This window comes from Lissotriton vulgaris, chromosome 9, assembly GCF_964263255.1.
Source record: "Lissotriton vulgaris chromosome 9, aLisVul1.2, whole genome shotgun sequence".
NCBI classification, from domain to species: domain Eukaryota; kingdom Metazoa; phylum Chordata; class Amphibia; order Caudata; family Salamandridae; genus Lissotriton; species Lissotriton vulgaris.
The window spans coordinates 1166445875-1166471156 of NC_141697.1; the positions used below are offsets into that span (position 1 = coordinate 1166445875).

A 25282-nucleotide genomic window follows, 5' to 3' on the forward strand; every position below is an offset into this window, starting at 1 on the left:
GACACTCAGGCAGTGGGCGCCACAGGGCGAGGTGTTGCGCAGCAAGAAATGCGCCCAAAATGGGGGCCGTCCGCACGATAGTGCGAGTAGGCCCAGCCGCCAAAAAGGTATACCGTCAAGCACTCTTCCGTAACCACACCGAACCAAGACCAGGCAGACGGGTCACCACCACTCCGGATCACAGCACACCTACGATCCTGCAGCTGTCCGTAGGTAGCGTGGGGTCCAGGCACAAGCAGCTAGGGCGTCCTCCCAGCAGATCGGCGGCCAGCCAGAAACTTCCTCCAGCGGCTAGGATCACCGCAGACACCAGCACTGCCCCCTCCAAAACTTCACAATCGAATGCCAGTTCACCACAACGCTGCCCGGGAACAGGGCGTAGTAGCGACGCTTAGGACCAGTTGCTCGGCAGCAGGTTAGGTAGACCGGCCCCGCTTCAGTACAGCGAGCCGCACGTAGTGTGACGCAGCACAGGCCGCCCCTCAGGATAGTCCGTGGATTACGGCCTGGTCCATCTCAGCACCGTCCTCCGAGCAGCAAAGTTCCACCACACCGGATTTCGACCGGGTAAAGAACCCCCATTGGGCTGGAGCGTAGGTAGGGAGTCCACCGCAACTTTTAGAGCTGGTTAGGCGCCAGAAGAATAAGTTTGACGGAGTTTAACGGGGCTCACACGTCTTTCATGGACGCCAGCAAGCTCCGCCTCCTCGGGGGCACGGGTTTTAAGTAACGCAAAGTTTGTGCGATTTTGTTTACAGGTTAAAGTTACACAGTCTCTCCTCGGATCGATATTAAAATGGAAACGGGAGTCGGGTGCACGAACAGGGGACAGGTTTACTGACACTCCACTTCACAAAAGCTATGCAGAGCACCGAAGTGACGGGAAATGATCCCCGGGCACCTCGTATGATTACCCCCCCCCTTGACGGTGGTGTCGTGGAATGTAAACGGGTTGGGTCACAAAATTAAGAGGTCTAGTCCTGCAATATTTAAAGCGGAAGTCCCCTACAGTGGTACTGCTTCAGGAAACACACTTGACAGGGCTGGCGTGTAAGGCACTAAACCGATGGGGGTTCAAAATGGCCGCACATGCGGAGTTTTCCTCGGGATCCAGGGGCGTGGGTGCCTTGATTCACAAGAGCTCGTTAGTGGTCACAAAAACGTGGACGGACGATAATGGGAGGTTCGCTGCACTCACTTGTCAATGGGAGGGGCGCATCTATAACATGGTCTCAGTATATATTCCCCCGACACTTCACCAGCCAGCACTACATGATCTTGGTCAACTTCTACTAGACTTACCCGAGGGCAAACTGATCTTAGGGGGGGACCTTAACGCAGTATGTGACACTACCATCGACAGGAGCCCACCCAGAGAGGACAATAGATCCAGCCACGTCCTTATGGACTTTCTTGGTGCCATGGGCCTAACCGACACGTGGAGACTTAAACACCCCACGGAACAGCAATTCACATTCTACTCGGGGGCGCATAATAGTCTCTCCCGCATAGACTACATACTCACATTAGCGATACCCCCTGAGAAAATTACAGCGATTGACCACTTAGCTAGGGGATTTCAGACCACTCCCCGATACAGCTTACCTACACTACTCACCTTCCAAAAATACAGTGCATCTACCCCCTATATCCCGGCTTTCTCCAGAATCGAAAAATTGCAAAGGCCCTGGTGACAGCCACAGACCTCTACTTTGCTGAAAATACAGCGACAGTAGATTCCCCATGCACGCTCTGGGAGGCATATAAATCGGTTATCTGGGGGCAAGCAATCTCAGCTATCACCCGACACAAGCGAGAACAAAGGCGAATTATTGATTCCCTAGAAGCGACGGCACTGCAGATGGAAAGGGTGCACGCTATAGACCCCAACGAAACCACAGCGCAGACCTTGGCACTAGCAGCTCAGGTGTTTCGGGCTTATGCCGAGGAGATGGCCAAAGCAAGACACACCGACACAATGCACAAAATATACAAACTAGGCGACAAAACGGGGAAAATGCTTGCATGGCTCGAAAAGGAGAGGGCGAGTAGGTGGATAGCCCAACTGCCACTAGAGGACGGCACAATTACAACAGATCCCCAACTGATTGTAGAAGAGCTAGCAACTCATTAGGAGAAAGTTTACACACCACGAATAGAAGCAACAGAAGAGGAATATAGCCAGTTCCTGGACAGCATACCACTACCCACACTACAGATAGAAGATATGGAAACGATACAAGCCGACTTATCGGCAGAGTAGGTAGGAAAGGAACTGGAGGCACTACATACAGGTAAGGCTATGGGACCCAATGGTTTACCGGTGGAATTGTATAAAAAGGTAGGAAACAAGATAACCCCCCATCTGATAACCATGTACAATGACTGCCTAATACAGGCGACACTGCCCAGGGATCAGCGGTTAGCTACTATTTTGATGATACACAAACTGGGTAAGCCCCCAGAGCAACCCTCTTCTTACCGACCAATATCACTTATCAATGCGGAAGCAAAATTACTGGCCAAAACAATGGCGCTACGTCTACAGCCTCATCTTACGACGCTGGTCCACCCGGACCAATCAGGCTTTATGCCCGGTCGCAACATCTCCCTTAATCTGCGGCGCCTCAACGGGGTTCTGGCCCGCACCCGTTGCTCCAAGACGATTATGGCCATCCTCTCCTTGGACGTGACGATGGCATTCGACCAGTTAGAATGGCCATTCCTATTCACAGTGTTACGGAAGATGGGTTTTGGCCCAAAATTCTGTGGATGGATTCGGCTACTGTATACACCTCCCCTGGTGCATGTGGTCGCAAATAGTCACATATCGAGGGAGATTGCGCTGGGCAGAGGGATGCGGCAAGGCTGCCCGCTCTCGCCGCTCCTCTTTGCCTTGATCTTAGAACCTCTGGCAGCCTGGATACGCACGACACCTCTGCTCCGGGGGCCAACATGGGAGACGGGCTGGGAAGACTGCATCTCCCTATACGCCGACGATGTTCTAATATACTTGACATCCCCGACAGACTCCCTGAAGGCCCTTTTAGAGATCCTCACAGTGTACAGGGAGAAATACGGCTACACAATCAACTGGTCGAAGTCACTGCTCTACTTGCTACGCAGCCTGGCGCCGACCCTTCCCCCAGATTGTCCCGTGCAAATCGTGACCAGAGGATTTAAATATTTAGGAATATATATCACCCACAAGATACTACCTCTATGGAAGAAAACCTGATGAAACCACTACAAAGACTGAAATCCGACGTTTCTCACTGGCGGTCCCTCCCGCTGACTCTGCTAGGTAGGGCAGCACTTTTTAAAATGTTGGCACTCCCTAGGTTCCTCTACGCACTCCAAAATACTCCTTTCCCGGTCCCACTCACCTATTTTAAGGCCGTAAATGCTGAAGTAGCTACTCTATTATGGCACGGGAAACCTGCTCGTAGAGCACAATCCAAATTGATACGAAGTTGGTATGACGGCGGCATAGCTCTACCAAGCGTCAAATTGTACTACTGGGCTGCACAGCTATGGATTGTCAATCAATGGCTGCACGCACCACACAATGACCCGGCTTATCGACTAGACAGCGACGTACTACCGGTAGATCGTCTGATGAGAGCCCTTTACATAAATAAGAGGCGTCATACACTGACAGGCCCCACGGCCCACACGATCAAAGTCAGGCACGCGGCCCAGAAAGCGCTGGGATGGGAAGGGGTACATACGTTGGCCATCCCACTCTGGGAGACACGACGACTGGGCATCTTGGCAAACACTAAGGGGTTCAAACAATGGGACATAATGGGTATCACAAGTATTGGTGACTTGTGGGTAAGGGGAGAAATCATACAATTCACAGCACTCCAGGAGAAGTACGGATTGGCAGACACAGAATTATAACGATACATCCAAATCAGGCATGCACTCCAAAGCGCTATCCCCCCGGGCACTAAATTGGCAGACGCTTCACCCCTCGAGGACAGACTCCTCACAGACCACCTAGACAAAAACCCCATATCACAAACGTACCGTAAATTGATAAATAATCTCCCAGATCCTACGGTAGTTCTGTGTAGCAAATGGGAGGTAGAACTGGGGGACATAGAAGACTTGACTGGATATCCGGGTTAGAAGAGGCAGCGATAGCACAAGCTACGCGGGAGGAGTCACCCCACAGTTAGGCATCTCCTCTTAGTCCCTTACTCGAAGAAGTGCGCTTCCGCATTTCGCAAGGTACAATGTGACCTTAGACTGACTGAAAACAGGTCATATTTTCACTTATTTTCACTTTTTCTTTTCTTATAGCACTCGTCCTGAAGAACGCCCACCGACCTATATAGGCAACGAGGCTGAAACATGTCGACCGTTTTTAACACATACCATACAGTGCGCTTGAATTCCTAACCATTCCAAAGCGGCACACCAGCCAACTGCCCCCCATTTTTGGGCTACCCGAATCCAGACCCAATAAAGTCATGTATCTGGCTGTCCGGGTATGTTAACTCGCTTCCCTAGCACCTCTTTCTCACCATCCACGATCACTACTGTTTTAACCAAGGGTAAATCCTGCAGGCGGAGGGTGCATAAATACTGACCCAAGGATTATGCACACACGTGTATAAAAGAGCGGGGAGACAACATATACCGCTACGAGAACTCATAATACACGTGCATGAGGGTCTTTTAAATTGTGAGACACCACGTACCTACCTGCATACCCTGGTTATGCAGGACAAGTGATCCTTCCCCCCTGATTTTTTTGTTTGTTGTGGATGGATGCGTTGGCATCGGCCAGGGAGGCGGCGATCCCGACTCGTTTGAAATTAATACAGCTCAAAGTCCTGCATCGCATATACTACCCCCGCACCATGATACACAAACTGGGGCACCTACCCGATTCACTTTGCCTACGGGGTTGTGGACAAACTGGCACATACTTCCATATACTATGGGATTGCCCAAAGATACAATCATATTGGGAACAAGTTCTAGACCAGATTTCAGAAGTGGGCGGGGTGGTGGTCCAGGCAGACCCAAGATGCTGCATTTTAAATATTATGGCAACCAACAGACCTAAACTTGGCGCAAAAAGCGTGGGCTACACTGGGGATGGCTATTGCAAACCGAAATATAGCAAGAAACTGGGGATCGGGGGTAATACCCGCACACTCACAATGGGAGAATGATATGGACGTAGCGATGGTAGCTGAAAAAGCAGTTTACACTCAGAGGTTGCCCTAAAAAGTGGACGCGAATATGGGGGAAATGGAATGAATCCTGGGGGACTGTATGTGAACCACCATGTGCAGCACTGACCCCTGAAAGTAGCCCGTAATAAGGGGTGGAAATGCATGCTACGGTTGGAACCACCAATATAATGAAGGAGGAGGGGGAGACGAGGGAGGGTGATGTGCGGGGTAATGAAGTTGGCAAGATATTGCTGAACCCTGTGGAGTACACGTCGCCCAAAAATTTGTAATCTATTGATGTACACGGAAGAGACTGTAGTTGATTGTTTTTATAAATGTATGGATAACGAAATGAAAATAAAAATTGTTTAAAAAAAAAAAAAAAGTGGGCGCAGCATCAGGGGAATCTGGCTGATTGCGTCCAGATCTCGGAAGGCACTTCTAAACAACTGCAGTGATGGCTCACGAACCAGGATTGGGACAGTGGCAGATCCCTCTCCTTTCCCAACCAGACCACACTGTGGTGCGGGATGCTTCCATTCTGGGATGGGGTGGCCACATGGGAGAGGTGGAGATCAGAGGCCTCTGGTCCCCGGCGAGTTTGGGTTTCACATCAACCTTCTGGAGCTCCGGGCGATTCGTCTTGCACTGAAGGCATTCCTTCCCTCTGTCCGGGGAAGAGTGGTGCAGGTGTTCACGGACAACACAACTGCCATGTGGTACTGCAACAAACAGGGCAGGGTGGGGTCATGGACCCTATGTCAGGAGGCCCACCACCTCTGGACATGGCTGGAACATCAGGGCATTTCCTTGATGGTTCAATACCTGGCAGGTTCACTGAACGCCAGGGCAGACAAACTCAGCCGCAGGTGCATGCTGGAGCACGAATGGCATCGTCACTCGGAGGTGGTGCAAGGTCTCTTTCAACAGTGGGGAGAGCCTTGGTTAGATCTATTTGCCACTGAAGAGAACGAGCAATGTCAGCAATTCTGCGCGTTGGAATTTCCAAGGCGGCACTCGCTGGCCGCGAGTGGAGTTGCGTCTGTTGTACGCCTTTCCGCCTGTACCACTTTTGCCCGGAGTTCTGAAGAGGATCAGGCGCGACTGGGCCCAAGTCATTCTTGGGGCTCCAGATTGGGCACGGAGAGTCTGGTATCCCGAGCTGCTCAACATGGCCATCGATCCTCCGACCAGACTGCCTCTTTGGGAGGATCTTCTGTCGCAGCAGCAGGGGACGGTCCTCCACTCAAACCTGTCCAGTCTCCACCTCCTTGCATGGAGATTGAACGGTGGCAGTTGAAGTCTTTCGACTTGCCTCCCGAAGTCTGTGACGTAATCTTGGCAGCCAGGCATCCCTCCACAAAGACAGTATACGCCTGTAGGTGAAAAAATGTGTGGCATGGTGCACAGCAAAGGCTGTGGATCCCCTTTCTGCCCCACTTTCTAAAGTACTCTTGTTTCTTCTCTCTTTAGCCCAGCAGGTCTCTGCTCTGGGCACTATCAAGGGCTATCTTTCAACCATCTCTGCCTTCCTTCCGTTGCTGGATCAACCTTCTCTTTTTAAGTCCCCGGTTGTTCTTTTTCCTCCAATCCCCTTCGTTATGCCTCAGTGGGACTTGAATCTTGTGCTGACCTATTTAATGTGTGTTCCCTTTGAGCCACTGCATAACTGTCCTTTACGTCTTTTGACTGTTAAAACAGTTTCTGCTAGTAGGGTGAGTTAGCTCCAGGCTCTTTCTTCTAAGCCTCCTTTCCTGTCTGTTCATCCGGATAAGGTGGTTCTTCGGACCCGTCCATCCTTCCTTCCTAAGGCGGTCACTGCCTTCCACATCAGGCAGACCATTAATTTGCCCACCTTCTTTCCGCCTCCTTCAAACGAGGAAGAGAGGCTTCACCATCTGGGCCCAAAACCTGCGCTCTCCATCCATCTGGACCGCACAAAACAGTTCCGGGTGGATGATCAACTTTTTGTTGGTTTCGTGGGTGTAAGAAGGGTTGGGCCATACATAAATGCACCATTTCTCGATGGGTCGTGTTGTGTATTAAGGCTTGTTACTCTGGCTAAAAGGAGCCTCCAGTTGGGCTACGCGCTCACTTCACCAGGGCGACAGCAGCCACTACTGCCTGTGAATGACATCTCTCAGGCAGCCACCTGGGCATCACTGCACACGTTCACCAAACGCTACTGCCTGGACAGCCAAGTCCGGAGAGACTGCTTCTTTGGCGGTTCAGTTCTCCAGGATTTTCTGGTGTGATCTTGGTTCGCAGACCCACCACCGGGGTTGGTATTGCTGGGGTATCTATTCTAAGTTCAGGAATCTATAACTAACGTGTTTCTTTCAGATGCACAAGTTACTTACCTTCGGTAACAATATATCTGCAAGCAACATTAGTTATAGATTCCATACCACCCCACCCATCCTCCCCGTTTTGCGAACTGATTTCTAGGGTTAAGGACGTCCTTTCTGGGCCCTAGTTTTGTGCACCAATGGTCAGTGTCTTGCATGGCTCTGCGTTTCTGGCGCTGAAAGTAGTGTACAGAACTGATGTCATCGCGCGAGGGCCGCGTCTTAAGTAGCTGCCGCAACGGCATCCCGGCGACCACGACGCCGGCTACTGACGTGGAGCCGGCTAACGCCACCTTCCGACACGCAGAGGTACTGCTGACGGAAAAAAAAACTTTCCGGGTCCAGTCTGACGCCTGGGGGTAATTCTAAGGTAAGGAATCTATAACTAACCAATGTTTCTTACAGATATATTGTTACCGAAGGTAAGTAACTTGTGCATTTCGCAGGTCAGTGTAAAGATCTATATTTTCACATTCAAAGTTTGTCCTCCAACAAAAACACATTCCCAGCAGGTTCTAATTTGATTTATTTCAGATACCAGCAAACTCTGCAAATCACCTCGGGTTGACGCGTTTCGGGCTCCCCTTGGCCTTGTTCACAGCTCAGTGTGACAGTTCAGCAAACACAGAGCTTAATTACCAATTTACATATAGTACAGCCCTCAATTGGGCCTCCAGTGAGTTCTAGTGCATACTGGTAATTGAAGTCCTGCACAATGAAATTTACCCTTCCGATGGGTTTTGCTCCATCACACACAAATGTGCATTTCCCCAGTGGGCTCTCCAGTACCACCTTACAGAGCTTGCTGATTCAATTTACATGAACTGTTGCTCAGTGCGTGACTGAGAATCATAGTCATATGGACCTGCATTACAATAGAGCAGTTTAGAGTCTTCATGGCTAGACCAGCCATCTTGTTTGCATTTAAAGTTTGTCCTCAAACAAAAATGCACTCCCAGCAGGTTCTCATGTGATTTATTTCAGATAACCGCAAACTCCGCAAATCACCTCGGGCCCGACGCGTTTCGGGTTCCCCAGCACAGTTCACAAGTCAGTGTGACAGTTGAGCAAACATAGAGCATAATTGCCAATTTGAATATAGTACCGCCCTCAAGTGGGCCACCAGTGAGTTCAAGTGCATACTGGTAATTGATGACCTGCACAATTGCATATTTAAGTCTTTACAATGCGTGTCTTTGCCACACAAATGTTACGGTGCATATTCCTTTACCACACATGCAATTTAAATGTAAGTAAATCTATTTAAGCTTATATAAAAGGTATTTTAAGGATGGATAATGGTATTTGGGTGGCAAGGGTATTTTTAGGGTTGGTTGGGTTTAGGATATTTATTACACCTTATCAATCGCCAACCCACCCTAAACCCTAAAAATACCCTTGATACCAAAATATCCTTACCCACCCACCCCTAAGCCCTAAAAATACCCTTGGACCCAAATACACCTACCCACCCTAAAACCGAAAAATACCCTTGCCACCCAAATACCCCATCCCACATAAAAAATGCCCTTGCGATAACAAATATATATATATGTGTTATACATATCTGTGTACATACTTGCATCATACTTACACTTGCATTATAAAGGGGAATGCATGGTAGAAGTATGCATAGTAAAGAGGCGTTGTAAAGACTTATGCTTTGTTAAGCCCTTGTTTAAGGAATTGCATGTGTGGTAAAGGAATATGCACCGTAACATTTGTGTGGCAAAGACACGCATTGTAAAGACTTAAATATGCAATTGTGCAGGTCATCAATTACCAGTATGCACTTGATTACCATCTGCTACCTACCTTTTCCCTCCTGAGGCGGAAGCCGGGAGGTCTCCTTACTTTTCTTTTGGCTTTTTAAACTTAGCGTGTGAGACTTCCATGCTGCTATTTTAATTGTGTGCCCTTTGCAGCTCGTGCTCGCGCTTGTGTTATAAGCGTGTAGGAGCACAGCGCTGCCTGCCATTAGACTTCCCAGCGCTTGTAAGCGCTTCGCTTTCTCCCCTCCTTTGCCTGGGACTCTGAGACCGCCCTCGGCTGAGTGTTGACGCCGAGGGCTGGGATCTCACTTTGGCCGCCATCTTGGGGGTAGGACTCTTCACCCTCGCGCTCTAGCAGCGCTATAAAAGGGAAACGGAACATCCAGCAAGTGATTACCATCTGCTACCTACCTTTTCCCTCCTGTGGCGGAAGCCGGGAGGTCTCCTTACTTTTCTTTTGGCTTTTTAAACTTAGCGTGTGAGACTTCCATGCTGCTATTTTAATTGTGTGCCCTTTGCAGCTCGTGCTCGCGCTTGTGTAATAAGCGTGTAGGAGCACAGCGCTGCCTGCCATTAGACTTCCCAGCGCTTGTAAGCGCTTCGCTTTCTCCCCTCCTTTGCCTGGGACTCTGAGACCGCCCTCGGCTGAATGTTGACGCTGAGGGCTGGGATCTCACTTTGGCCGCCATCTTGGGGGTAGGACTCTTCACCCTCGCGCTCTAGCAGCGCTATAAAAAGCTAACCCCTCCCTCCGCGCAGCGGACGCGATCAGCGGTCGCGCCGGATCTGCGCCGGAGTCGTGCCAGAGTCCTGCCCGTCTGCGCCCGTCAGCGTCCCGGAGGCGTTTGGCGTGGCAGGTACCTCTGGCCACTATGCTTTCCTACTCCGCTCAGGAGCTCTACTCGTTGCGCAATTGGAATGCGTCGTGTCATTCGGTTTTTCCTGGCCGATATAGGGGTAAACATAAGTGCCCTGCTTGTCATTGGCACCCTGTCCGCTCCCTCCCTTCCCCTATCCCTGCTAAGGAGAGTAGCATAAAACATCTCTGCTTACTCCTCAATACGAGGTCGTTGCATCGTCACACTCAAGAGATTTTTGATCTCCTTTCGACGACCAGTCCTACCTGCCTGATGCTCACTGAGACATGGCTTAATGATTCCTCCCACCCGGACATTGTGGCAGCCATTCCCACTGACTATGCCATCCATCGACAGGATAGAGACAAGGGCAGGGGAGGAGGAGTTGCCTTGGTTGTGAAAAAATCTCTTCCATGCACGGTCACGCATACTCACACCATCGCAGGGGCTGACTCTCTAGCCTTTACCATCTCCTTATCGCCGCAACAAGCATTGAAGGGTCTGATTGTCTACAGACCTCCGGGCCCAGTGGGATGCTTTCTTGATGATCTCCAGCAGGTCATGTCGGTCCTTGTCCTTAGATCGGAGCGCTGCTTACTGGCGGGAGATTTTAATTTCCATATGGACGACCACAATGACCAAGATGCCATCAAATTGCTGGACATCGCATCCACATTAGGCCTTTCCCCCTATCTTTCTGGTCCGACCCACGACAAAGGCCACACACTTGATCAGGTTTTTTCCACCACACCTATCTTGGCTGTAACACTTCTGCCAGTCGTTTGGTCTGATCATTATCTTGCCCATTTTGAATTACCATCCTCTGCGGTTTCTCCGGCCAGTGCTACGAGACAGCAGGGCAGCAGCTATAGGGCACTTCATCGGGTGACCCCAGATATGCTAACGCATGCTCTGGTAGATCACCCTGTGTCCTGTACGGGCGACCTGGAGAAAGATCTGGAGAGCCTGCAATCCTGGCTTCTTGCCAGACTAAATGAGCTCGCTCCCTTACAGCCACCCAGGTCCGCTGCTCTTCGGGTCTCTGCCCCCTGGTTCACGGAGGAATTAGCCCACGCCCGTAGGCAATGCAAAGTTGCTGAGCGGGCGTGGAGAGCCCAGTATGAGCCTGAGGCTAAACAACGTTATAGAATCATGATGAAGTCATACCATGATCTAGTTCTTCAGGGCAAGAAATGTTACTTCGCCAAAAGAATTGAAGACGCAGCTAACTCCTGTAAGGAGATTTTCTCAATTGTGCGTGAATTCACCAGCCCCCGGTCAATCTCTACTCAGGGTGCTCCGGTGGAGACCTGGGCTAACACTATTGCCAACTTCTTTACCACCAAAATCAGGCAAATTCAGGATTCTTTCCCGTTGAGGTCTCCAGATGACGTGTCTGCGGTGCCGTCTGAGACAGCCTCTCTGTCTCCCCCAGGCCCAGCTCTGCTAGACTTTCCTCCCCTTTCGGTTGCCACATCCTTAACCTTGATGAGGAACCTTAAATCGGGCTCACCGTTAGATCCGTGCCCAGCAAAATTTCTAGCGAAAACGGCAGACGTCATTAATCCCATAGCTAACCCTATCCTCAATCTATCCCTGAGCCAGGGTCTTCTGCCTCAGGCCTGGAAGCAAGCCATGGTCATCCCCCTGATCAAGAAGCCCAATCTTGACCCAGAGGCGCCTTCCAATTATAGGCCAATCTCGCTCCTTCCAGCACTGACTAAGATCCTGGAAAAACACGTGCACAGCATGCTCTCCAACTTCCTGGAGTCTAATGAATTACTTCATGAATCCCAATCGGGCTTTCGCTCCAACTTAAGCACCGAGACGGCGCTCCTGGAAGTCTCGGAGATCGTGAAGGAGGTGCTGGACACGGGAGGCAGGGTGATGTTAGTCATGCTAGACCTGTCGGCGGCGTTTGACACCGTCCCCCATGAGGATCTCCTCTCTAGACTTCATGACATCGGACTAGGGGGGACGGTGCTCAACTGGTTTCGTTCCTTTCTGGCCAACCGCCGGCAGACGGTCTGGGTCCCACCCGGGTCCGCCGAGATGCCGCCATTGGGAGTCGGAGTGCCTCAGGGCTCTGTATTGAGCCCCACTCTATTTAACATCCTTATGACCCCTCTGGCGACATTGGCGGAGTCCTACGGGGCCCGGATCGTCTCTTATGCTGACGACACCCAGCTCTTTTTCACCTGTCGTAAGAGCGAAGAGTTCGATGGAGAAAGGATCCGTGAGTGCCTTGGGGCTGTTTTTAGTTGGTTCTCTCACAACAGCCTTAAGTGCAACTCGGACAAATCCGAAATACTATTCTTCGGATGCCCATCGGAACCAGATTGGCAGGGATGGTGGCCTGCTGACATGTTCCCTCCCACTCAGTCCTCTAAGTGGGCTAAGAACCTGGGAGTTAAAATTGACAACGAGCTCTCGCTCAAATCCCAGGTTTCCACTCTTACGGGAACATGTTTTGGGATCCTCAGAATGCTGCGCAAGTTCTTTCCCCTTCTCTCGGAGGAACATCGGAAGATCACTGTTCAGGCACTTATAGGGTCCAGATTGGACTATGCAAATGTCCTATATCTGGGTCTGCCTGAATACCTCCTCCAGCGTTTGCAGGTCACCCAGAACGCTGCTGCGCGTGCAATTTTTGGCCTGCACCGCCGCACTAGTGCCTCCAATCTCCTTGTATCCCTTCACTGGCTTCCGGTGCGGAAGAGGATACTGTTCAAGGCCATGACTCTTGCCCATAAGGCCTTGCATGGCAATGGTGCCAAATACCTTCAGAGGAGGCTGGACTTCTAATCGACCTGCACGATCCCTCAGGTCAGAAGCTTTGGCTTTGGCTCGGGTGCCACGCATCAAAAGGGCTCGGCTAGGCGGCCGGTCCTTTAGATTCCTTGCTCCTCAGCTATGGAACTCCTTACCGGTGTCCTTGCGTAACACCGCAAACTTGCTTGTCTTCAGGAAAGACTTAAAAACTTGGATGTTCGCTGGATAATTTGTCCCCTCTCTCAGGCCCCTGCTCTTTTACTGTTATGTTTTCCAGCTCTTTTCTTTTGGTCTGGAGCTCAAAGCGCCGGGACACTCCTTTGGAGTAGCCGTTGCGCTATAAAAGTCCCATTTTAACATAACATAACATAACATTTTAACATAGTAATGGCATGTGTGGTTCTCTCATACAACCCATCCACACTATATTTCAAAGTGGATTCAATACTGTATTAGTGTATGAGGATTTCAGACACTGACCCTAAAGTACATTCTTTGGACTTTTACAGCCTATCTCAATTACATATATAAACAGATACTTACAATTCATAAAACCATACCTCAAATCCCTAAAGAAAATCAAAAACATTCCATTTTAAGTTTCAAAAGATGAGTTTATTGAACACAAATGAATAAACATCAATACTTCATGTATTCCAAACATCAAAAGTTACATAGAGAAAAATATCAAGATATACCTAATGGGCTGAGTGTTGAAAATCACACTTATGGCTGAAAATAAAAAGGCGAGACATAAAGCATTAATAGGCATAGAGCAAGAACAAGTATAACTAGAAAAATATGGCAAATAATGAAAATCACAGTATGACAAAGTCAAGGGGCCTGAGCAACTTCTTGTACTTTGGGAATAGGAGCAAAACAGTTTTTTGCACGATCATCTAAAAATTGCGCGATGGGAGACCATATTCATAGATGTTACTTGGCATGAGACATAGGAAATACAAAGGTGGTATCTAATCTATGATTGTGACCGAGTACCACCAAGCTAAGTATGAGAGTTTGGATGCCTCCTTCCATTTTTTGTAATTTGTTGAAAAGCAGCAGCTAATAATAAGTCCATGATATGTGATTGTGCTTACTTCGAAGTAGGTTATACCATGTAGAATCTGGAGCGAAGGTGGAGAAAGTAGGGATTTAAAATGAGTATGACTCCAAAATTGCAGTACTTAGAATTGAAAATTTGTGTTGAAATGAGGGAGGCAACTGAAAGAGCGAATATGCGTTTGAAAATGTAATAAAAGTATTGTTATCAAACAATTGATGGACCCATATTATGACTTTGTCCCTCCATGTTTTCCAGTATATAGGTTTGTTCTTGATGCATATGAACATATTATGCCATATAGTTGAAGTGAGTAAGGTTTCAACATCATATGGGGCGGTGTGGAGGAAAGAATTCAAGATTTTATATAAATGATTCATAATTGGTGTGGATAGTTTTTGCGGTTTGCGTGTAAAAGATAAATATTCCTGGAAAGAAAAAGGGGACCGCAAAGATCTCTCTCTCGCGATCAATCCATAATGGAGAGTCTAAAGATGAATCAGCCACCCATTTGGGTAAATGCCTTAACCCCTTCCATGCGGCCGCGATTCCCCTGGTGTGCTGTAAACAACATAAACAGGGGCGGGCCGTGACGAACCCCAGCCGTCATCAGCACACGAGCACCGTAGTGCATGACGGCTGGGGTTCGTCATCCGCATGGAAGGGGTTAATAGAAAGGCTTTGTAATATTAAGGGAAGTTGACACCTCCTTCCAATTTTGGGCATGACCGTTTTTGTCTTGAGATTCTAGGTTTTTTTGTTAAGCCACAAAAACGATCTAAGGATGGAGTTTATTTTGTGAAATCGCCCGCTGGTATGGGCATTGGGATATTAGAAATAATATGAAAGACAATAGGAGTTAACAGCTTTTTAATGGTGTCAATGCAGCCCCACCATGAAAGATATAAGGGGTGCCACTTAGTTGACTTGGTTGTCAGCTTCTGTATACATGTATCAAAATTTAGAAAAGCACTTGTTTGAATTAATATGTGCATTCCTAAATTGAAAAGTGTGCCTTTGAGACAAATGTGTATTTTCAGAACTCCTGCGGTTAACTGATGTTTGAAGACAAATGGCTGGATTTCCAAAATTATATTTTAAACGGATATTGGAGAAATAAATCTTGAGGCATTGGGGAGACGTAACTAAAATTATTACTTTGGTGTGAGAGGCATTGAATCTGCGACTGTCGTGTATTAACTCTGTATTTTGCATTCTATATTCATAATACCATATTCACATTACGGATGACAACCTTGCCTGATGGGGTGACCACTAATGTAATATTGTGTGGTGCTCACTATTAGCACATTAGTAGCTTGGTATGATTTTCAATGGACACAAGTAGCTCTTATAACAGAACAGCTTGGATACCGCCTGGTCTGTATATTTCTTGCTTTGTTCTTACACTTTCCATTATTTTTCAGCTTTTTGATGAGGATAACCCTGTTCATAAATCTGGCAACAAGTACATTTTCACCACTGAGGGGCATATTGTGCCACTGGATAAACGTCTTCGAGACTCTCTGTGGCAGGATATATTTCCAGAGGATGAAGAGGAAGAAGAAACTATTGCTCACATACGACAGAACACCCGAGTAGCCAATTCCAGCTCAAATGTAAGTTATGCCACAAGTATCCCCTACTTATCTGCTTGGGAAGGGTGTGGGAGAACCTGGACTTCCTTGCGAGAAGGGGAAGTTACTCTGCTGAGGTGAGTTTTTAGTGTACTGCATTCTGGATTTCACATTTATGTTTTTTGAAAGGAATTACAGCACAAGAAGTTCTTTCCTGGTCTAGAAAAAAACATTCAGTCTAGTAGAACTACCAAATATAATTTCAAAGTGATGGTTATTTTCCAATCGATTAATCCTCTGCAGGCCCTCCAGTAGGCATCTCCTTTAGGATGCTAAGTGTGCTTATGCAAGATATTACACTGTAAGTATAACTCCAGAAGGAGCTACTTCATTAGTTTGTGCCACAGTTCATACTGAGAATGTCTGCTATTGGACATGCGATTCTCAATATTTTTGTGAATACTGCGTTCTCTAGACATGAACTGCACTCCAGTCCAGTAATTTTCACGACCTTCAACATAACCACTCTTATAAGTAATTACCTATCCCCCTTTAGGAATGGGATACAAGTTTGGAATTGTATGAATACAGCAATGCTTAAGTTACATGTATGTGTGTAACATAGCATTTGCTATGGCCTCTTTCCCCTTTTACCTTTTGGGTTTTTTCATAAACGCTCAAAAAGGAAAAGGGGCAAGAGCTTGTTTTTGGTTTCACTATCGTGAGGTCTCTGGTGGGCGGAAGGGATAGAGGCTTTGCGATCTTTCTTCATACCTTCCGCTTTAATTATAGTGTGTCTGCCACAGTCTGCCTATGACAGTCTGTATGCTCCAGACCCAGTGTCTGTGTGTTTGTACTTGGCTAATTCATACAATAAATTGAGACATTTCACTGGCGCTTCCCCCCTGTGATTTTGTTTAAGTGCAGATAGTTTGACAACCAGCCTGATCATCCTTATAAAGACCAACCTGGAACCCTAGTTACCAAATCCTACCTTATGTCATGCGCTTGGTGTCCCATAATATGTCCTTTCTTTTTTATAGTATTGTAAAGTAAACATAAAAGCAAAACTAGAAAGCCTAAGCAAAAGCTTGAAATATAGTACATGAAAGAAATCAACCTCATTTCACTACAGTGGAGACATTCGACCTCTGTCAGATTCTGACACTACCTCCAATATCTTCACCTAGGACTTTAACTAATGCTCCCAGACCTTCATGTTCTACTTCAGTCACTCTATCAGTTACCTCTTGCAATGAGTCAACAATTTGACCTTCTGTTTTCCTGGGAAACCACACACATTTGTGATTCTCATTTTTCAGCTCTGGAAACCATTCGTATACAATCCTACCATGGCGATAGTCTGATTTTATTTATCGTCTGCAGCCATGCCAATTACTTCACAGGTTCACTGGATCTTTCGGTCAATGGTGATTTTTATCGTGTACGCTCTTGCAGCCATCCTACCATCCTACCACCCTACCACCCTATGTTTATACCCTACATGACTCTGATCCTTTGCCCTAATTTTATTAACTGTGGTTTACCCACCTTGCAAAAGCGCGTCCATTGTTAACTAAGCTTAGTCATTGGCAAACGGCTTCACCAACCAAAAAAGGGGTTTCTTCTTTAAGGGGTACTTCTCTCCCTGATGTCGGAGCCCCAATATCCTGGCACCTGTAATGTTTCTGGTATTAGTTATGTTCCCTTCCCCGCATGGTCTCAGTCTATTAATATGGTACTTCTGTGAGCATTTTTGTGTTATGTTCCTCTAACACAGGAGTGTCATTTCAGTTGTCTCTGTAATCAGGAAGTTAGCTGGCTCTACTTTTGGGGCAATAGCTGGACACTATGCATTTTTTTAAAACCTGTTTTTTGAAAAAATTTGGAAAGCTGCTGTCAATAACCACTGTACCTCATTATGTGTAACAAAACCAATCAAAATAAACAACTTTTATATGGGAATCTCACTCATAACTGTGATGTCTCTATCCTCTTTGACGTGTAAGTTACAACAACCAATGTAAATCTCTTTCTGGTAGAAAGGTAATAGAACATACAGTTTCCAGATATGATTGATTTCATTACTAACTTCAGTAGTGAATTGAAACTGGTAATATTTGTAGTCACTGATAGTGCTTTGCGTATACTCTATTGCATCGCAGAGGGTTTTCCTTCATCAGAGTTAATTAAATTAGCAGTCTTCTCTTCAGACCATATTCTTCTTGACGTCTTAGGTTGAGCATTCAGGGTCTGGCTGTTGGCTCTTCTATTGACACTATGAAGGAAGTGACCAGACTAGGGCCACCAGGGTCACTCGCGACCACCTCTCAGCCTTCCATACAAATGAGGAGTCGGTCAGACAGTAGAAAATACAAACCAAGTATATTTTATTCACGTATACTCAAGCGCAGTACAATCTGACCAGCCTTCTGGGATTGCTGCAGGCGGGACTAACTTCAGCATGTATGGTGATACATTATGTACAATTCAGAACTAATAAAGACACACCCAGACTGGAAATTTCCAGTTGGAAGCAGCTAGACAAAGGAGGTACAGAAGGATGAGTTTCGATCCTGAGACCGGACACACGCTAGCTCTACGCCAAGGTGGTTCTGTCTATGCCCACCGCTGGACTGGTGGGAGCAGGCCTCTATCTAGTGGGAAATGTATGCACTAATAAGAACAGTGTATTCATTAGTACAGCAAGACCCAACCTTGGAGGAACGAAAACGATCACAGCTGCTTTCAGCAGAGACAAAGACTAATTAGTTTCGATCATAGCTCAAAATGGTAGCTAAACATAAAATGGTTCAGCAAATGCCAACGTAATATAAATCAATGCATGAGCAACACCGCAGAAACACCTTTTTCCAACAGACCCTCCTTTTAGAGGGGCTAACTATTTTGTTACTGTCTAGAATCGGATAACATATGGCAAAGATAAGAAACCTCGCTATAAGCTGGTGCATACATAATCAGTATTCAAAGATACCCTCATCAATTTGCATACGTTCGTCAATATGCTTTTGCAACATGATCCAGCATTAGTATCATGATTGAAAATATTTTGTTTAGGTGTCAAAGTACTTACACAATAGGTGCAACAAGCCAGGAGACAGTGTATGCAGAGGAAAAATGTAAAGATGATACCAGCAACTACAACCAAAAAGATGAGGATCTTCCAACCCCATGTTAGCATATTCCAGAAACCCCCCCCCCCCGATATGGTGTATGTCTGATGAAACTCTATGCAATTTTTTTATAGCTGTATACACACTGGGGGCGTGGTCAGGTATGTAAATGCAACAGCCACCACCAATGATGTGACAGGCCCCTCCCCGATCAGCGAGGATGACTTGTAATTTCATCCCTTTCTGTAAGGTAACTAATCTTGGAGCTCAGCAGTGATGTTCGTCAGTATCCCAGCTGTTGTATTAATAACCCCTTCCAAGTTTGTGGAAAGCAATCCACAAACCCAACAATTAGTTGTATTGGACACATCATGGGCTTGATGCAACATTTTTATGAATATATTATCTGTGTAAGTCTTTCTATGCTCCCTTTTGTGAGGGGCCAAAGTAACAAACATATGCTCAGGGGAAATGGGCGTTGTACCAACCAAGGAATGTACTGGATACTTTTCCTCCAGGAACCAAGCTATTCCAAGCATTGTTATTAATGCTATTACAACTGTCAATACGAAAACAATTTTACTCTTTGTGGACTGGCCCTGTGCTAGTCGTGGTGATGCAGATGGCTGTTCCTCCTCCTCAATAGGTCGACCAATTAATGCATTATGTAACCAGAAAAGGGAATGCAATGAAACTGATAGCAAGGGCAAGTGTTCCCATTGTCCGTCAGAGCCTCACTGGTAGACTCCTATTGTTCATCAACATTGGCGCTCTTGAGCACTGACGGCGGAGCTTGCTCAGTCCTAGCTCTTGATGAATCCCACGTCGCACAGGATAATGTACTCCCCTCCTAGGGAGCATGTTAGATTTATCGTGTCCAATGTCAGAACAGTGCACCAATCTCGCCTCACCCTAAACTAACACTGTTGGTACTACAGTAAAGTACGCTCTAACTTGCTCAGTCCATCCCTGACTAGTCTGACTTCTCCTTTGGTGCACTATTCCTCACTCGAGGGCGCAAATTATACCTGGTGACTCCTGGCAAAGAGTTCGGCAAACAGTGGCTCTTCAAGGGCTCAAATTTCTGGGGGTTTCTGCATTTAGAACCTCATCTTTCTCTGCATCAGTATGGGTCCACGTACGTTTTGCGTCGCAAAAAGGGACAAACTGATGCACCTTCTCATTCTGTGTCCCCGAGGCCATCGCTTACCACTGGTTGTAGGGCGAGGGTAGGGGTATCCTGCGACAGTGGCTGGAATGGATCCAGTTCTTTTGACCGGGGACCTTCACAGCGGTCCAGGTAGTGAGTAGGACCAGCTCAGGCCCCTTCCACCGGGGCTCCAAGCTCTTTTTCCGCTGAAAGTTACACACCAGCACCCACTCCCCAGGCTGGATGTTGTGGCCGGGCCCCTCTGGTAGGGGTTTATGCGACTATTGAATCTGTTGGTGAATAGAATGCAAACTTTCAGTTAACTTGCACCGGTAGTCAATAAAGGGTACTCCAATTCTAAAAACCTACGTGGGTGCGGAATGCCCCAGGCATTTGATGGGCGTCTGAACACGACCTTGTAGGGTGACCATCCTGTTCTAGAATGTGCTGCTGTTCTCGTTGACAAAAGAGCTAATGGTAAAATATCTGGCCACTTTAACCTAGTCATTTCATGAATCTTTGCCAATTTCAGTTTGAGAGTACAATTGTACTTCTCAACCAGACCTGTTGACTGGGGGTGGTTCGCAGCATGGCACTTCTGTTTGATGTGCAAATCATTGCAAACTAACTGGATAATCTTGGCATTGAAATGGCATTGAAATGACTTCCGTTATCACTCCTGATCAAACTGGGCAAGCCGAAGTGAGGAAAGAACTCCTTCAGGAGTACCTTTGCAGTCGGGATGGCTGTATTCTCTTTAGTAGGGTAAGGCTCAACCCATTTACTGAATTCACAAACAACCGCCAACCGCCAGCACATAATTTAAATTATTGACCCTGTCCATTTCAATATAGTCCATTTGAAGGACCTCAAAAGGGAAAGTGGAAGGTGCAAAATTGCCAGGTGGTGTAGGGGGACCTTTTCCAGGATTGTGCATCATGCACGCCATACAGTACTTCACTAAATGTGCAGCCGTCTTTGGAATGTTGTCATTTTGCCATACAGGGTCTAGCAGTTTGCAAATACCCTTAGCACTGATATGAGGTGGGCCATTGTGACTACAGGAAGAACATATGCATCGGGCAACATCCATCTTTGCTTCCCTGACTTTGTCAATCCAACATCCCTCATCATTCAATTGGGCTGTACTTTCTTACCACATTGCTAATTCCTCCACTGTGGCCTCACTCTGTATTTTCTTCACGTTCTCAAGTGTATCTTCAAACATGGTGACCTCAGGCACCCACCTAGCGGGACCTGCTACAAACATCTTTTTCATCTTAGTTCGGGCTATTTTCTTACCTGTCTGGTCGGCGAAAGTGTTCCCTTTACCCACATCATCAGTAACTTTTCTATGGGCACTGCACATCACTATGGCCAATTTCTTAGTGTCAGAGCGGACAGAAGCATATGTATGAGGACCATGCTGAATGCGCGTACCATGGGAAGTAAGGTGCCCTCTCTGCCCAGAGCCGCCCAAAGTTATGGGCGTCTCCAAAGGCATACTGACTAACAGATAAAGACAACTAGTCCCTCACTCAATTAACAGGCTAGAATAAGAGTAACAAGGTCTGCAGGTTGGGCCGACTGATAGGGAACTTGTGACATCTCAACTACTGTGCGCAATGTAGTAAAAGCGTAGATACTTGCATCAAGATCTCTCCTCTGCTAATTAACATGAAGCAGAGGAGAGACCTTGATAATGTGTGACAACTCCTTTTATCTCCCCTCCTTTCTTTGATATTATCTGTTAAACTGACACTCCTCCTTTCTAGCAAATTATGCATTGACCAAAATGTGTCTGATTTGACCTATGATACCTCACTAGGAGACGTACAGCATCCATCTCCAAAACTCTGATGAACACTGATTCCAAAGCATAACTATGGACTCAGCTGCCTGGTAAAACATACACCAAGATTATTAATTCACTTGAGTAGTAAAACAAAACTTGAGGGACCCACCCCTCCCCTCCAATGTACATGGAGGGGGGGTACCCTAAGCTCCAGACTCGCTCAGGAGCTCTCAGGCCAGAGGCCCGTAGCCCATGCACAGTGCCAAAGAAGGGCCCCATGGAGTTCGGGCCCCCTGCACTACGGGACCCTTTAACTGATCACAGTGCCTTCTCTCCCCTTCCCCCTCTACCCCCGTGCCTCGAGGCACTTACTGGTGAGTAGTGTCGATTTGCAAGACACTTGATTCATCGGTTCTTCATTCAGGCCAAATGTGTATGGTGTCATCAGGAATGTAGAATTCCTGTCGTGCAATACCAGGTTCCTTTGTTTGCGGTCAAGGACAAAAACGTTTTTAGGTCTCGCCCTGTCGATTACAGCGCGAAGCGCTGTCTCGCCGCGAGACCTATAGTCAACAGCTGTGCTTCCCAGGAGACAAGAGATGGGCACGCGCAGCATGCCGGAATCGGATCAGGTCGCGCGCGTGAACACGAGCTCCGATTTTGGCATGCTGTTCCCAGTCACAATGGATCAGGACGCGTGCACACACACACACACACACACGCACGCACGCACGCACGGACAGACAGACAGACACAGACATGCACACACACGCGCATCCCGACGGTCCTGACCAATCACAGCCTTCGGTTCAGCGGCCGTGCCGAGGGTGTTGCTACCTACATCAATGCTTCTCGTTTCATCACCCTTTAAATAAAGAAAGACTAAGTTATCTGTGCGTGCTGATTATCATTACTAACCAGCTCAGTGGTACTCATCTCATCATCCTGTAACTATAGACACAAGGAATCTATTTAGAGTGCTCAGGAGCACTGCTACTCAACTAACTGGGACTCGTTTTAGCAACAGTTAAATTAAACATGCCGAGTCTATTCAGCATGCTCATGACCGTTGTTAGCCAGCTCAATAGTCCTCATTTCATCAACCCGTAAATAAAGATTGAACCGGTTCAGCGTGCCGATGAGCTTTAAAACCCGGCTCAAAGGCCCTCATTTCATCAACCTGAAAATAAAGATTGAGCCGGTACAGTGTGCTGATGCTCGTTATTAGCCAGCTCAATGGTACTCATTTCATCCACCCTTAAATAAAGATTGAACCAGTTCAGCGTGCTGATGCTCAATATTAGCCAGCTCAATGGTACTCATTTTATCAACCCTTAACCCATTCCATGCAGCCGCGATTCTGCGCCTGTGCGGCAAAATCGCGAGTGGGCGGGTTTATGACTGCCCTCAGCCGTCATAAGCACATGAGCACCGTAGTGCATGACGGCTGGGGGCCGTCAGTATACAAGGGGTTAAATAAAGATTGAGCCGGTTCAGCATGCTGACGGGAGTTATTAGCCAAATGAATGGCTCTCATTTCCAGAGCTGCCAGCTTGGAACTGGGGAACCAGGCTGGAGTCCCCATTTCACCTCATGATCCCGTGATTCTTGGCAAATTATTGAATCTCATTCTGCCCAAAAACGTGTAACAGAATCTGGGTCTCAAGTAAAGCGCACTAATGCAATTGCGCAAAGTTTGAGCTATATAAAACTGCAAAAGAAAATCATAATAATGCAAAGAAGGAAAGGTTGAGACAATTTAGACTGCTGATGGGAAGTACCCTCTGCCTCAGTGGTACTCATTTTATCAACCATAAATAAAGAAAGGCTGAGTTCAGTACATGCAGATGGTGGACATTTGTGCCCAGCTCTGTGTTATGAGTTGTAGGGAGGCTAGCCTGTAGCCTCCAGGTCACGCGCAGCTCTGCGCAGTGGGAGCTCGGCACACCGAGCTTCTTACTGGCGCAACTACACCTGTTCATGAACATCAAAATACTGGGGGCTTATTTACAAGCCCCTTGCACTGCCAGTACGTAATTTTTTCCATATTAACAGTGACTCACCGGATGCGCAAGGGGCTTGTGAAAAAGGACCTGGGTCTTCACAATTGACAAATGCCATTTTCCAAACTATCGATTAACATGCTGATGCAAACAGAGATGCATCACTTCCCTCCACTGCTTGCATTCCATACCTCAAAAGAACAAACACACTACTTTACAAGTAGCGCAGCACAGGCCCCCTCCCAAATACGCCCCTGAGGTGCAGGGCAGTGCCAACAATAATACTCGGACACTTAGAGAACCCGTGGTAAAAGAGCCCAGCCCAGAGGTGCCCGGGTCTGTGCCCGCCTTACACCGCAGGTTCGATTTACAGCCACAACCGCCTGGATTTAGGTGTTCAATGCAGAGTCACAAACTAAAAGTGAGGACTTTCAAACCGCAAATCCAACATCCAGCTTTGGAAAACCAGTCGGGGTGGGGGTGGGGGGGTATTTTTAGCAGCAGTAAGGCCTGGGGCCAGAGGGAGCAGGGGTTCTCTTAAGGGAGGGGCTGTGGCTGGCCACAGCTCCGTGGGTGTTCCCACACGTTTGCAATGACTTCGCCACAATTTACAGGCTATGAATTCTGGGAAACGGCTAGAAACGCATCTGTTTTGCTGCCACATGAAAACCCACGGACTTATTTCTCCCCAGTGCATACTGTATCTGCACATGAACACCCCCCAAAGCCATCCACCTGTTTAATAATGCTGCAATGCAGTACTACTCAATTGTGTTTTTCTTTTGGTTGCGATCAATAGGGGACACCACCACATCACTCTGGGACACCACCACATCACTCTGGGACACCACCACATCACTCTGGGACACCACCACATCACTCAGCCCAACCACATCATCACTCAGTACCACAACAGCACTGTCCTTGCTTGTTAAAAAAATTAATGCAACGCATTACCATTTACAATGCCAATAACTCAAACTTTAATGCGGCGAGACCTATTGCATTGTAAATGCTTGTTATTTTATTTTGTCCACTGGGCAAGTTAATCCCCAACCCTTTGCTGCACAAAACTCCTGGGTAAAAATATTTTGCTGAACTGTTAAATTACTTTAGATGCCATTTCTTTGAGAACTCCTTTTGTGAACCTGTTCTATGCATGCCAACATTTAAAGGAAGATCAACAAAGGAGAATTTGTGTCAAACCGTGAGAAAATCTCCTGAGTGATTGCAAATCCACTTTTCTTACTCCCTCTTTTTCTCCTCTCTGGAAAGGTTTTACTCTTTCCTTTATGAGGTGCACATTTTTCATTTTTTACCATTGTATGAAGAGATTGTAAAGGTGTTGGTGAATACCGTTAAACACATGTTTTTAGGTGTGCACAGCCTCAGGGCATTCCAACACAGGCCCCACTGCTTCTTGCCTTCTTTCAGTCCCTATATTTAGTGTAGCCGAAAGGTAGCAAAATTAAAGCCCTCTAGAATTCAAACCCTGCTATAATCAAGCGCAATGAAAGTATGCATCACGGGAGGGCCAACTTGTGCGGTAGAGTTGGGTAAATTATTCAGCAAGAAAAGTCAAATTATGCAGTGTAATGCGGCACACTTAGTGATAG

At 47.2% G+C, this 25282-nt stretch overlaps 1 protein-coding gene across 1 annotated transcript in view; it reads left to right on the forward strand.

Moving 5' to 3' along the window:
• EDEM1 (ER degradation enhancing alpha-mannosidase like protein 1) overlaps positions 1 to 25282 on the forward strand; it is a 133466-nt gene that overhangs the window by 100944 nt on the left and 7240 nt on the right. Inside the window, exon 11 of the mRNA XM_086939212.1 lies at positions 15435 to 15626. Coding sequence (XP_086795338.1) covers positions 15435 to 15626 — 192 coding nt within the window. The remainder of the gene's footprint in view (positions 1 to 15434; positions 15627 to 25282) is intronic.